The sequence below is a fragment of the Pteronotus mesoamericanus genome, unplaced genomic scaffold (assembly GCF_021234165.1).
Source record: "Pteronotus mesoamericanus isolate MK-2021 breed Mesoamerican mustached bat unplaced genomic scaffold, CSHL_Meso_final contig_25, whole genome shotgun sequence".
In the NCBI taxonomy this organism is placed as follows: Eukaryota; Metazoa; Chordata; class Mammalia; order Chiroptera; family Mormoopidae; genus Pteronotus; species Pteronotus mesoamericanus.
The window spans coordinates 32072560-32088588 of NW_026555105.1; the positions used below are offsets into that span (position 1 = coordinate 32072560).

At 38.6% G+C, this 16029-nt stretch overlaps 1 protein-coding gene across 2 annotated transcripts in view; it reads right to left on the reverse strand.

Annotated features, from left to right (window-relative positions):
* TASP1 (taspase 1) overlaps nucleotides 1–16029 on the reverse strand; it is a 305001-nt gene that overhangs the window by 50926 nt on the left and 238046 nt on the right. For both annotated transcript variants that reach the window (XM_054574067.1, XM_054574068.1), the window contains one exon: nucleotides 11891–12001. In XM_054574067.1, coding sequence (XP_054430042.1) covers nucleotides 11891–12001 — 111 coding nt within the window. The remainder of the gene's footprint in view (nucleotides 1–11890; nucleotides 12002–16029) is intronic.

The window sequence follows — 16029 nt, forward strand, 5'->3', positions numbered from 1 at the left end:
ATCATATTGGAAGTCCAAGCCACAGCAGTCAGACAAGAGAAAGAGATAAAAGGCATCCAAATAGGAAAGGAGGAAGTAAAGCTATCATTGTTTGCAGATGACATGATAGTGTACATAGAGAACCCTGTAGACTCTACCAAAAAACTCCTCAACCTAATAAGTGAATTTGGCAAAACAGCAGGATACAAAGTCAACATTCAGAAATCAAAGGCATTTTTGTACACCAGCAATGCAATAGAAGAAGAAATCAGGAAAAAAAAAATACCATTCAATATAGCAAGAAGAAAAATAAAGTACCTAGGAATAAATTTAACCAAAGATTAAAAGACCTGTATGCAGAAAACTATACAACATTGAAGAAAGAAATTAAGGAAGACACACAAAAAAAATGGAAGCATATACCGTCTCATGGATTGGAAGAATTAATATCATCAAAATGTCCATACTACCCAAAGCAATTTATAGATTCAACGCAATCCCTATTAAGATACCAATGACATATTTCACAGAAATAGAACAGACATTTCAAAAATTTATATGGAACCATAAACGACCCCGAATAGCCGCAGCAATTTTCAGAAAGAAACACAAAGTAGGAGGGATCACAATACTGGACATCAAACTCTACTACAAAGCCACCATACTCAAAACAATCTGGTACTGGCACAAGAGCAGACCCATAGACCAGTGGAACAGAATAGAAAGCCCAGAAATAAGCCCAGGTCTCTATGGGCATCTAATATTTGACCAAGGGGGCAGAAGCATAAAATGGAGCAATAATAGCCTCTTCAACAAATGGTGCTGGGAGAGCTGGACGGCTATGTGCAAAAAAATTGAAATTGGATCATCAGCTGTCACCATACACAAAAATAAACTCAAGATGGATAAAAGACAAGTATAAGTCACAACACCATAAAAGTCCTAGAGGAGAACATTGGCAGGAAACTCTCAGATATCCCACACAGCAATTTTTTCACCGATATGTCTCCTAAAGCAAGGGAATTAAAGGAAAGAATAAACAAGTGGGACCTCATCAAAATAAGAAGCTTCTGCACGGTGAAAGAAAACATCAGCAAAATGAAAAGGGACCCAACCATATGGGAAAATATATTCGCTAATGATACATCAGATAGAGGTTTGATCTCCAAGATACATAAAGAACTCACTCGACTCCACTCCAAGAAGACAAACGATCCAATCAGAAAATGGGCAAAGGACCTGGGCAGATGCTTTTCCAAGGAGGAGATACAGAGGGCCGAGAAACATTTGAAAGGATGCTCGGCATCACTAGCCATCAGAGAAATGCAGATCAAAACCACCATGAGGGACCACCTCACACCGGTCAGAATGGCCATCAGAAACAGATCCACAAACAACAGGTGCTGGTGAGGCTGTGGAGAAAAGGGAACCCTAGTCCACTGTTGGTGGGAATGCATTCTGGTGCAGCCACTGTGGAAAGCAGTGTGGAATTTCCTCAAAAAGCTGAAAATGCAACTGCCTTTTGATCCACTGATTCCCCTGATGGGACTATACCCTAGAATCCCAAAACGCCAATACAAAACAACCTATGCACCCCAATGTTCATAGCAGCATAATTTACAATAGCCAAGAGTTGGAAGCAACCTTAATGCCCATCAGTAGATGACTGGATCAAAAAGTCATGGAATACTACGCAGCAGAAAGAAAAAAAGAACTACTAAACTTTGCGACAGCATGAATGGAACTGGAGAGCATTATGCTAAGTGAAATAAGCCAGGGGGCTAAAGACAAATACCATATGATCTCACCTATAAGTGGAACCTAACCAACAATACAAAGATGCAAGGAAAATAAGACCAGCAACACTGAAAGGAAAAGAAATCAACAGAGACAAGAGGGAAGGGGGGAGGCGGGGAGGGGAAAAGGAAGGGAAGGGGAAAGTCAAGGAACATATAGCAAGGACTCATGGACAAAACCAAAAGGGAAGAGCTGAGGGAGGGAAGGAGGGAGGGGGGCAAGGGAAAGTGGTGGGCGGTAAGCAGAGACAAATGTATTAAAAAAAATATATTAAAATAAAATAAAATAAATAATTACTGGCCAAGAAAAAAAAATTGTCAAAATGTTTTCCTCAGAGTTTTAGGAGAACCACAGTAATAAGAATTACATAATCACTAGAATTCTATTCATAAATCTTTGTGCTATTTATTTTAGATGGAAAAATGTGCCCTCCCCGCAAAAAAAACCCTACATGGTTAGATTATAGCTAGAACTCTACTTCTCATGATAGGGAAGAAAATTATAGGTGAAAATCTATCTGCAATTGTAAAAAGTATGTTAGTGATATTTAAGGGAAGAAAAGCTCTGTTCTGTTTTAAAGCAAGCAAAGCAGATTATAGGTACTTATAATCAACATCTCTGTTTTAAAAATGAAAACTAGAAGTACAACAAAATAGTCATGGGGCTGTAAAGTAAAGCACAGGGAATATAGTCAACAATATTATAACTATGTATGGTGCCAGGTGGTTACCCAAAATATTTGGGGAACACTCTGTAAAGCATATGATTGTCTAACTGTTATGCTGTACATCTGAAACCAATACATAATAATTCTGAGTGCAAACTGTAATTGAAAATAAAATTTAAAATAAGAAAGCTATTTCTGAATTATATAAATCTCTGAGCAGTACCTCAACAGATTAATCCAACTCAGTTATTGAAAAGTTGAAATAATCATGTATGCCTTATTCACTTTGCCTCTAAAAATAAACTAATTTGCTTCTTTCCATCTGATCCTTAAATAAGAACCAAAATGTCAGCCTATCTCTTAAGACCATAGTGAAGATGTAACAATCCTAAAGCATTGCTGAGGCACTAAAGAAAAACCACAGCACTGAATCCTCTTGCAGAACAAAGTTTTGTTATACTTTTAAGGCAAGTTATTAACATCAGATGAACATCCATAAGTACCTCTTTTCCCACTACCAGCCTAATAGCTAATTTGCCTTCTCTTTGAGGTTATTTTTATGATTGTGTGTGCCCAGCAGAATGCCTAGTCATAAGTGCTCATGGTGGCATGTGCCATGAAATAGAAATAAGTGATATTGCTAGGGTCCCAAGAATGAAGCTCCTTTGAAGTGCATGTGTTTATACGTGCTCGCCAAATTTTTAATGCCAGTAAAACCAAATGGCAGTTTGGAATTTTAACTTACAGTAAAATGACATTTTATCTTTTTCATGTTGTGGGAAGCATCAATTCAATCCAACATTTTTTTAAACCATAGCTAATTTTGGTAACAGTGACAAAAATAGTACTTGATAAAAAATTTTGCCTGTTTTGAAAAAGGAGAGAAATGACGGCTCCATATTTAAGTTCTAATTGGCAATTGAAAACAGTTAGATTATTTAATAGAGTTAAGTCTAAGAAGATAGAGGGACTCATTAACCTTTCAGTTAATTATGTAAGAAATTGCAAAAACTCTCACAGAAGAAATAATATGGTACACCATTAATATAAAGTTCAGACAGGCCCATATGAGGGCTCCAAAGATATGAGTAATGGGCAATTTCTTAAGTTGGGTGGAGGGTCCACAGGTGTTCATTTTATTATTATCCTTTATAACTTACAAATATATTACATTCTTCCTTTAAAAAATATATATAAAGCATTTCATAGTAAAGATGAAAAATAGGGGAAACGAGGGTAACTGAACAGTTACAAGCAATATCATGTACAAACCTAATTATCAGCATCATGAACATGTTCCTAGATAGCAAAAACCTGAAGTTATTCTCCGAGTAAGATGAGGGTAACTTTACACTAAAGTAACAATTACCGTGTGTGCTCATCAGATGATAGACTCTAAGCTTAACTGTGGGCCTGAAACCTATTTAGGATGAAGGATTCCAACACAGACTTGTCACAAAGATCGCTGGCCAAACACACAGCCTTTTTACCCACTAAGCACCCCTATGCCTCCTATTCTGAATTGCTTAAGATTTTTCTTAAATACATTGATCCCTGTGCTCACTGTTTCCTACTAATCACTCTAAAGCATGAACTCCTGAATTGTAATCTATCAGTAGAGTGGGGGCAAGCTACAAGGGAAAAAAATGTATCCATATGGTAAGATCAGCCTTTTATGCCATATATTTGCGTATATTCTAATTACCTATATTGAATCACAAGCCTAAAACCAAAAATAACTCATTTTTTCCCACTGGAAGGCTTGATGTGTCTTTGTTTACACCATTACTAGCCATACTAATACTGCAGCCTCAATAAAGCACTTCTGAGGAGGCCTGGGAAGCACATGTAATTGTACTTTATCAGGTAAAAATATATTGTTTTTTCATCTCTAAAAGCAGAGAAAATTAATTCTTTTCAGCTGTTTCATTGCAGGGACAAGCATTTGCTTTGCGTTAAAGCAGTGATTTGTAGGCAGGCCTTTGCCAGCATCTTGTGATCTGGGGGTGGGAGGTGGTGGGATGGGTGCAGCAAACACATTCACATCCAAATTGTCCTTGTACAAGGCTGTTTGTTGACGCTGTCTTCTGCGATCCATTTAAACTGCCTCCAAACCATCTTCTTGTTCCCAGACACTCATCATTATCCAACATTTCCTACCCACATTGTTTGTTTTTTACAGCATGTAGGGTTATTTCATGCAACTTTTCATTTTTCTAAAAGAGCAGTCAATTTCTTTAAAAGTTTCTACTAAAAAATCAGTACGGAAATTTATTTGGTGCTTAATGTATTCATCTTATAATTACTGGGAGCCTTCTATGGAGGTGGATAGAAACTGGGTATGACACAGTCCCTGTCTTCAAACAATTCACAATCTGGTTGTGTGAGTCTGATAAGGCAGTGGAATCTTCTAATACTTGGAAAAATATTTCAAATCCCTGTACCATCCATGTGAATCACTAAGGTTCAAGGCCTCTGATATATTCCTTTGAAATAACTGAATTCAGAAAGAAAGTTAAGAAGTGCTGGCCTAGAGAGGGAAGCAGACACTTGAACATATCTTTAGGGTGTGTCAAAGTGAGTACCAACTGCATGTTGCAAAAAGAGCACAAGGAAGGAACAAATCACCTGGGAGAATGGCTTCCAAAGGATTGCTAGAAGATTCCTATACCTGTTGTGGGTCTCAAAGAAGGAATGTAATTGGTCCAGGGCATTTCAAGCACAGGTAACAGCATATGAAAGTTACTGGAAATCTGTATGTCCTCTTTGGAGAAGTGTCTAGTTAGGTCCTTTAACCATTTTTTAATTGAGTTGTTTGTCATCTTGGCGTTGAACTGTATAAGTTCTTTATATACAAAGTCAGGCACAATAATGCCCCTTTTTATGAGCAGGTAATCTATTCCAAACCTTTTATTACAAAATCATAAGTATGTAATTCTGTAAGATAACAGTATCACACTCAAGCACACCATGTGACATTTTAAGTGAAATGTGCAAATTGCTGCCCATCTCATGTGAGACACTCATAAACCCTCCCAATTACATTCAGTGGCGTTACTTCTGCCAGTCCCTGTATTTTGGAAATTAACCTCTTATAAGGTGTATCATTGGCAAATAAGTTCTCCCATTCAGTGGGTTCCCATTTCATTTTTTTGATGGTTTCTTTTGTTCTGCAAAAGCTTTTTAGTTTGATGTAGTCCCATTTGTTTTATTTTTTCCTTTGTTTCCTTGATTAAGGAGATTTATTGGCAAAAACATTGCTAAAAGAAATGCCTGAAATTTTACTGCCTATTATTTTCTTCTAGGATATTTATGGTTTCATGCCTTACATTTATTTACTCCTTTGTTTATTCTTGTGTATGGTGTAAGTTGACAGTCTAGTTTCTTTCTTTTTTTTTTTTTTGCATGTATCTGTCCAATTTTCACCATACCATTTATTGAAGAGATTGTCTTTAGCCCATTGTATGTTCTTGACCATAAAGGCGCGGGTATATTTCTATGCTCTCTATTCTGTTCCATTAATCTATGTACCTGTTCTTGTGCCAACACAATGCTGTTTTAATTCCTACTTTTTGTAGTTTAGTTTGATATTAGGTAGTATGATACTTCCAACTTTATTCTTTCTCAAGATTGCTAAGGCTATTTGGTGTCCTTTATGGTTCCATATACATTTTTGGAATATTTATTGTAGATCTGTGAGATATGTCATCAGTATTTTAATAGAAATGGCATTAAATCTGTAGATTGCTTTGGGTAGTATGGACATTTTAATGATGTTAACTCTTCCTTATCCATGAACAGGATTATGCTTCCACTTATTTGTCTCTTCTCCCATTTCTTTCTTCAGAATTTTACAAGTTTCTGAGTACAGATCTTTTACCTCTTTGGTTAAATTTATCTGTAGGTACCTTATTTTTTTTATTGCAATAATAAATGATACTGTTTTCTTAATTTCTCTTTCCAATAATTTATTATTTGTATATAAAATGCCACAGATTTCTGAATAGCAATTCTGTATCCTACTTTGTCAAATTCACTTATTAGATCAAGTAGCTATTTGGTGGATTCTTTAGGGTTTTCTACATACAATATCATGTCATCTGTGAATAATGAGAGTTTTATTTCCTCCTTTCCAATTTGGATGCCTTTTATTTCTTCTTGTCTGCTTGCTGTGGCTAGTACTTCCAGTACTATCTTGAATAAAAGAGGTGAAAGTGGACATCCCTGTCTTGTTCCGGATCTTATGGAAAACACTTAATTTTTGCCCATTACAGATGGCCAATAAACATATGAAAAAATGCTCAATGTCACTAATCATTAAAGGAGTACAAATTAAGATCACAATGAGATATCACTTCACACCCATCAGAATGGCTGTTATCAATAAATCAATACACAATAAACTCTCGTGAGGTTGTGGAGAAAAGGAAACTCTCATGCACTGTAGCAAATGCAGACTGGTGCACCCACTGTGGAAAACAGTGTGGAGTTTCCTTAAAAAATTAAAAATGGAACCGCCCTTTGACTCATCGATCCTAAGTGAATACATTCTAAGAAACCGGGGATACATTCTAAGAAACCGGGGATACATTCTAAGAAACAGGAAACACTAATTCAAAAGAATATATACACCCCTACGTTCATTGCAGCATTATTTACAATAGCCATGATCTGGAAACAGCCCAGATACCCATCAGCAGATGAGTGGATAAAAAAGCTGTGGTACACCTACAAAATGGAACACTACTTGACCCTAAAAAAGGAAATCTTACGTTTTGTGACAGCTGGATGGACCTGGAGATTATTATCCTAAGTGAAATACGCCAGTCAGAAGAAGACAAATATTTTATGATCTCACTAACATGTGGAATCTAGTGAACAAAATAAACTTACAAACAAAATAGGAACAGAAGTATGAATACATGGAACAGACTGACAGCTGTCAGAGGAGACAGGGAATGGAGGGCTGGATGAGAGAAGGTGAAGGGATTAAGCAAAAAATTTGCATATAACAAAGACACAGATAGCAATGTGGTGACAGTCAGAGGGAAAGGGGGGTGGGAGGTGGGTGGAGGTAGGTGGAGGTGAGCAAAGGGGGAATACATGGAGATGGAAGGAAACTGCTCTGGGAGATGGATGCACACTGCGGTGTGCAGGTGGTGTTTTGTTGAGCTGTACACTTGAAACCCACGTGGTTTTGTAAACCAATGTCACCCCAATAAATTCAATTAAAAAAAGTTAATGGGGAAAAAGCATGAACCTTTGGAAAAAAACTGAGCAATCTAGAGTGGCCAGAATTTGGGGCCTTGAAGACGAGTGGGGGAAAAAAGTAGTAGTCAGGAACAATACTGACAGTGTGTTCTCAGGTCATATGAGGGAAGTGCATTTCCCAGCAAGGTAAGTAGTTCCCATCCACCTTGTAGGGAAATGAGCAGCAAAGGTGGAAATGTGAATTTATGTGTGTGTGTCCTCGCTGAAAAATTAAAAATAAAGAGCATGGGGGGGTGATAAGTAATACATATTTTGCTTTTATAGAAAGTTATTCAACATTTAGCTTAGACATACAGACAAACTAATTACATATACTTTTTATGGTTCTTGTTTTGACCACTACCCTCTTTCTAATCATGGGATTGGTGTAGCTCTCGAGTCATACTTGGGTTGGGTTCTCCTTTTTGCCCTTTCTGCTTCAGGACAGTCTGCTTCTCTCCTGACTTTCCTTTTTTTCCAGACCATCGTTAAGTTCCCTATAGAGAGAGAAGTCTGGTGGCAGCATGGAGGTGGGAGAGGAGTACAGATGGGAAGGAGACAATTTGGGAAAGAGTGATTAGGGCACGCAAAGTAGAGGGCACTGGTCACATTTGTCCCAGAGGATCCAAAGAAGAGAACCAGCATCCAGTGATACAAACTGAAGTCTGACAGCCTAAGTTGCCTAAAGATGCAAGAGAGCACCTTGACTTGCCATTGTAGATTGTCAGACAAACTCGACAGCCATTTGACAAGTGAGAGGATTCAAAAGGTTTCCTTGTTGTCTATTGCTGCATAAATTACCACAAAATAGAGTAGTTTAAAACAGCAGCCATTTATTATATCAGTTTCTGTGAGTGAGGAATTAAGGAGTGGCTTTGTTGGATGGTTCTTGCTCAGGGTTTCTCAAGAGATTTTAATCAAGAAATCTGCCCAGGGCTGCAGTCATCTGAAGGCTCACTCAGAGCTGAGGCTGTTGGTTGGCAGCCTCCATGACTCACTGGCTGTTGGAAGGAGCCCACAGTTTTTTGTCACATGCTGTTTGAGTGCCCTCTCAAATTGGCTGTTGGCCTTTCCAAGAGTGAGTGACCCAACAGAAAGAGCAAGATGCCTCAGAGAAGCCACAATGCCTTTTTTGACCTCGCCTCACAAGTCACACACTGTCACTTTGCCAAATTTTTATGCATTGGAAGGGCATCTCAAGGGAAGAGCAATTAAGCTTCACTTCTTGCCAACAGTTTATAGACAAAACACATGTAACAAGGTTATACACAAGGACCTCAAGGTTTTCTTCATACCTGAGATTCTCTAGCTCTATTCATGAATCAATAAAGAAAGGACAAATTATGAAAGTGCCTGTATTTCAGTCATCCCACCCTTGAAGGGGCCAACCAGGGCTCTTGTAATTGATGTATTTATCAAGAGTAGTGGCTTATACTGTCTTTCTGGACATGGTTAAGTGGCAATGTTATTTAACTGAAACTGCTTTCGTGGTATGATGAAAATACTATTTATGAATTTTCAGAAAAGAGAGTAGATACAGAAAAAGATGAAGTTAGACATTGTGATGTGAACTATACTCTTACGTTTTTGCCCAAAAGGAGTCATAAGTTACTCCAGAAATAGAAGCATGAACACATTCTACAGAGTGAAGGTATTTCCTATGGGAATAACCAGAACAAGAGGGTGGTGGCTCTGGGAATGGGGGACAAAGTGACTTCCATGTCTCCCTTCCTATATTTCTGTACTGTGTTAGCTTTCTTACTACATACTGAATGTATATAACATATTTAAAGCAAAAATATAAAAATCCATATAGTCTGTAGCATCTATAAGTTGATACTAATATTCACTAGATTTTAGTAGATAAAAGTCATGAACATCAATCCCTCTAGTTCAATTTAACAAATGACAATATTACTTAGTTCATAAATTAACACATTTCATTCTTCTTCTTGAACAGAGAGAAGAAACCAGTTTACAAATTACTACTTTGCTGATAAAATGTATTTATCAAGCTAAAATTCTGTGACTTATTCTTAAATATGCATCTCTATGCTATACCACCAAAAATACCTTATAATTTTCAGGATTCACTCAAATGGGCAAGAGTCCAGGCTCAATAAAAAACTGACCCTCTGTCCTACAAACAGTCCATGAAGCAGTTTTAATAACTGCTGTCCCTCCTCCTGACACCAGGGGTTAGTCTGAGTTGTTCTGGAAGGTGCAGGTACTTAAAAGCGAACTCTATGCTTTCTAACTGGGAAAGATATTTAAAGGATTCAACAATGATTAAGATACCAAATAAGCAAATGGTTAATGTGCCTTGGTTTAACAAAAAGTGACCATTTAAGAAAAACATTTCCTGAGAGCAACATCAGTACCAAGTATAAGGGGTAGAAAGAGAAAAGGAATACAACAAGAAAAACGGCAAGGCTGGTGGTCAGAATCCTGGTGAAGAAAGAGACCCTTTACATAAAAGTGCTTTTCTTCCTTTGAGGAATGAGGAAAGAGATTCTATGAAAGCTCTTTGGGCTTTTATAGAAAAAATATTTTTTATGGTCATGAGATATGCACAGTCTTCTATTTAATACTCATAAATCCTCAAATTATGAAGAGACTTTTACTATAGCAATTCACAACAGTCATACAAAACACTCATTTGACCCTTCCTCATCACAGCTTTATGAGAAGGACATGGCAAGTGTCCTCATTTTACAGTACATCCATACTTCCTTTAAGGAAATTTATACAAAGAGTTGAACTACCTTAGCCCCTGTGAATCACCTATACTGTGTATATTAAAAAACTGTTAGAGAAGAAAGGATAAATACACATTGGTATGTCTTACAGTGAAATACTATACAACAATGGAAATGAACAAACTACTAACACATAGAACATGATGAATCTAACAGGCTTAAGGTTGACTGAACACATCAGACACAAATAGTACACATTCTCTGATTCCACTCAAATAAAATATACAACCAAGCAAAACTAATCATGGTGTTTAGAAGTCAGCATAGCAGTTAACTTGAGAGGAGGTAGAGACTAGGAGGTGTTACAAATGGTCTTTTCAGGTTGTAGTAAAGTTCTATTTTTTTTATCTGGGTATTGGTTACATGGGGTGGTTCACTTTGTGATAATTCATCAGGCAATTGCAGTTACAATTTGTGCACTTGTCTGAATGTATGTACACTTCAATTAAAAAGTCAATTAAAAAATAATATATAGGACTCCCTACTAGTTTATGTGGCATCTTTATGCAGATTTTTAAAAATGTCCCCTCTGGCCCTGACCTGTGTGGCCCAGTTGGTTGGGTGTTGTTCCGCAACATGAAAGGTCACCAGTTCAATTCCCAGACATGGTACCTGCCTGGGTTGCAAGTTTGGTCCTAGTCAGAATGTATATGAGAGGCAACCGATCAATGCTTCTCTCTCACATCGATGTTTCTCCCCCTCTCTTCCTCCCTCCCTTCCCAACTCTCTAAAAAATAAATTTTTAAGAAAATAAAATAATAATAAATAAAAATACCCCTCTGGATGAATGAATTAGAAAAAGGCACCCCATGGGTAGAGGTAGCCCTACAAGTTTGGGCCATGGCAAGTGGAAGGCAGGCTGGGTTTTATCACACATCTGGATGAACATCTGCAAATCTGAAAAACGCTCATTTGACCCTTCCTCACCACAGCTTTATGAGAAGGACATGGCAGACATCCTTATTTTACAGATGTGGAAGTGACACAGAACAGTGTTGCATGAGGGTGTCACAGCTAATAAGTGATGGAGCCAGGATGGATTTCTAGGCCAGCAGTTCTTCACATGGTTCTGATTCCTTTTTGGGAGGGAGCACAGGAAGAAGCTTTCTATACTACTGTGTATGCTGTTATGGGTCATCTTAAATGTTTTGTAGAATGAGGAAGGGGATAAAAAATGTCCAATATTCTTAATATTGGGCTTTAGTGAAGGTCCTTGGTTCCAAGCCCATTTGAGAAATATGCTCGAAGCATAGAATCAGAAGTAAACATTCATCTTTTAGATGTTTATCTCTGCAAAAAGATCAGTAGAAAGAGAAGGTTACATGTCAACAGAGCATCCTGGCCCTCCCATAGCTTATTGACTTAAGGATAGAAATCTTTCCATGTCTTCAAAAAATGAAAGAGAAAGACACACACACAGTGTTTATGTCCAGCTTACCTAGAAGTGTCTGCTTATTTTGGGAGGAGCCAGGCTCTGCAGAACATCTGCAAGACCGCAGAACAATCACTCCTCCAAGCACACCATCTTCACTGGCCAGGAAAGGTGAACCTAGGCAGAAATGACTTGTCAGTTAATTTTACTATTTTCATTTTCATTCAATTACTAGAACAAAAATGCGGTATGAATAAGATTTTGAATGATACCGATCTCCTGACAATCACCATTGTTCCCACCTTGTATAGGCAGATAGCAAAGGCAGGCTGATGTCTGAATAGGGGTCATTTGGCAAAGACAGTGTCACATGTTGCCAAGAAGACTTGAGTTGGGGTGGAGTGTGCATTACTGTATTCAGAATGGAATTGGAAACACTACCAGATTAAAACCAAACACAAATACAGGAAAAAATGCTCGGCAACTCTCTTTGATCAGCTCTTAGAGATCATTTACCAAGCTCTCCCTGCTGTCAGGGGCATGCCACCAAAAGCTTTGATTTACTACCTTAAATTCAATTTTAAACAATACACCACAAACTTTATTGCAAACATGTTAAAATGCTCCTGATGGTTTACACAAATAAGGGTGAAACTATATTTCTATTATGAGAGTCTAGAGGATAGAAATGACTGGGCCTCTGTGAAATCTCACACACTGAACCACTGTAGCATTTCAAGAACACTACATTTAAAACATTTTTTTATTGATTTTTAAAGAGAGAGAGAAGGAGACATGGATTTGTTGCTCCACTCATTTAGCATTCATTGGCTGATTCTTGTATGTGCCCTGACCAGGGATTGAACCCACAAACTTGGCCTACCAGGACAATGCTCTAACCAAGCAAACAGCCAGCCAGGGCAGAACACTACATTTTAAAACCCCTCATTTTTCTTCCTCAAGGACATCTTCAAACATCTGGCATAGCAAGTGAGCACATGAAGAACAAATGCTAAATTAACCCAAGAACTATCAAATAAATTAGTAAAAATAAAACACAATTAAATTGGATTTAGGGGGAGCTTCTGGTTAAACATAGTAAATTAAATGCATGCATTTATGTCCAGTCCTTGTCAAATCCCAGTAACCTGAGGAGGGGAAAAAAGGCATGACCCAATAAGAACAAGGAAAAAGACAGACAAGAAAAAAAACTGACCTTTTAGAAAATGGACTTCCAGCCAAGATAAGAGGCATAGGTAGATACGCTTTGCCTCCTCACACAACCAAAAGAAGGACAACAACAAATTTAAAAACATAAAATAACCAGAACTGCCAGAAAATAAAACTGTATGGAAGTCTGACAACAAAGGAGTTAAAGAAGAAACATTCATCCAGACTGGGGCCAGAGACAGGTACTCAGGGTTGAGAGGATGGAGAACCAGGTAGGCAAGGCAGCGGCTGGTGAACCGGGTGGTCCCATGTTCATGTGCAAGACAGACTGTGGGAAAAGAAAGCCTCAAAACCTCTGGCTGTAAAAATCTGTGGGAGTGGTGGCAGCAGCAGAAACTCCCAGCCTCACAGGAGTGTTGTTTGGAGATACCCACAGGATCTTAGAACATACACATCCCACCCACCCGAGAATCAGCACCAGAAGGACCCAATTTGCTTGTGGGTAGCAGGGAAAGTGACTGGTAGCCGGGGGAGAGCTGAGCAAGCACCATTGTTTCCTCGCAGACCCCTCCCCCACACACAGTGCCAAAATGAAGTGAAATGGGTTGCTCTGCCCTGGTGACTACCTGAGGCTCCTATCCTTACAACATAACAGGCACACTAAGACAAAGAAATATGGCTCAAATGAAAGAACAGACCAAAACTCCAGAAACACAACTAAATGACAAGGAGATAGCCAACCTATAAGATGCAGAGTTCAAAACACTGGTAATCAGGATGCTCACAGAAATAAATGGTTGAATATGTTCTCAAAATAGAGGAAAAAGTAAAGGCTATGTAAAGTGAAGTACAGAAGAACATACAAGGAACCAACAGTGAAGGAAAGGAAACTGGGACTCAAATCAATGATTTTTAGCAGAAGGAAAAAAAAATAAACATTCAACCAGAACAGAATGAAGAAATAAGAATTCAAAAACGAATGAGAGGCTTAGTAACCTCCAGGGCAACTTAAAACATTCCAACATACGAATCATAGGGGCGCCAGAAGGAGAAGAGAAAGAGCAAGAAATTGAAAACTTATTTGAAAAAATAATGAAGAAGAGCTTCCCCAATCTGGCAAAGGAGAAAGACTTCTAGGAAGTCCAGGAAGCTCAGAGAGTCCCAAAGAAGTTGTACCCAAGAAAGCACGCACCAAGGCACATCATAATTAAGCTACCCAAGATCAAAGATAAGGAGAGAATCTTAAAAGCAGCAAAAAAAAAAAGGAAGTAGTTACCTACAAAGGAGATCCCATAAGACTGTCAGCTGATTTCTCAAAAGAAACGTTACAGTCAAGAAGTGGCTGGAAAGAAGTATTCAAAATCATGAAAGGCAAGGACATATATCTAAGACTACTCTACCCAGCAAAGCTAGAATGGAAAGGCAGATAAAGTGCTTCCCAGATAAGGTCAAGTTAAAGGAGTTCATCATCACCAAGCCCTTAGGGACTTATCTAAGAAAAAGAAGATCAAAACTATGAACACTGAAGTGACAACAAACTCACAACTACTGACATCTGAACCTAAAAAACAAAAACAAACTATGCAAACAACTAGAACAGGAAAAGAATCACAGAATTGGAGATTATGTGGAGGGTATCAGCAAGGGGTGGGAGGGAAACGGGGGAAAAGGTACAGGGAATAAGAAGTTTATGTGGTAGGTACAAAATAGGGAGAAGTTGAGAATACTATAGGAAATGGAGAAACCAAAGAACTTGTATGTATGACCCATGGAGATGAACTAAGGTGGGGGGGAGATGCTGGTGGGAGTAGGGGTGCAGGGCGGAGGGGAATAAACGGGAAAATATAGGACAACTCCAATAGCATAATCAATAAAATATACTTTAAAAAAAGAAAATGGAAAGAAAATAAACAAGTAGTTAGTTGCTCACCTAGCAGACTTGTGAAAGCTGAAACCTGAGCTTCCATGGGAGGGGTGAGGTTGGTTGGAGTGAGGGGACACCTGTAGGAAACCACCCAGTTTTGTCATAAAATCCCAAAAAGATCAGAAGTAGGAGGTTTCAAGTTCTTTTGGAGGCAGGGGTACAAGGTGGGGCTGACATGAAGATGGTTGATTGAGTATGTCCCAAAGGATCCTGGGTTCCTCATAGCTCATCCAAGCTCAAATGTCTCTACTTTTTCCTTTTCCAATGACTCAACACTTCAAACTATGTCAGATCCTGACAGTTCCCTCATAAGATTGCACACTTTCACCTGCCTCTGCCCCCTCACTTCCACTGACAAGACTCTAAGCATACTCCCATTGTGTTGAACACACTACTCCAGTTTGGCCTCCCTGCTCCAGTTATTCAGATCTCTAAATTTATTAATTCAATAAATATGTACTATGTGTCAGAACTTTTCTAGGTATTGGCAATACAGCAGTGAACAAAATGAAGTCTCTGCTCACATCTAGTTGAGCAGGTTGGGGGACAAATAATACACTCACAAGTATATTACTTGTCAATAAAGAAACCCATTCAGACAAGAAAAAGTGTGCTATGGAGAAGATGAGCCCTGGTAAATGATGGAGGGTGTGACTGGGTCAGGGATTACTTTACATCAAGAAGCAGGGAAGGCATCTTTTGGTAAGGCACTAATCATGGGAAGATCTAGGGAAAGAACATTCTAGGCAGATGGACAAGCAAATGCATAGACTCTGAGATGGGAGGGAGCTTGAGTGTTCAGAACATAGAAAGGATGTTAGAATGGTGAGAGTCAAGAAAGTGGCGGAAGAGAGGGGTAGACTATGAGTTAAGAGAAAGGCAGGCACAGGTCAGGTAGGGTTACACAAGGCCTTGTGGGTTTAGCAAGGAGTTTGGATTTTACTCCAGTGTGATGAAAAGATGATGCAGGGTTTATACCAGGACATTGACAGGCTTTATTCTGCACTGGACTGGTTGGCAGGACCAAAATGAAAGAGGCAAGCCACTAAAGCTGCCATGGCAGCCCAGTTGAGAAATGACAGTGGCTGGGGTGATCCTAGTGGCAGTGGAG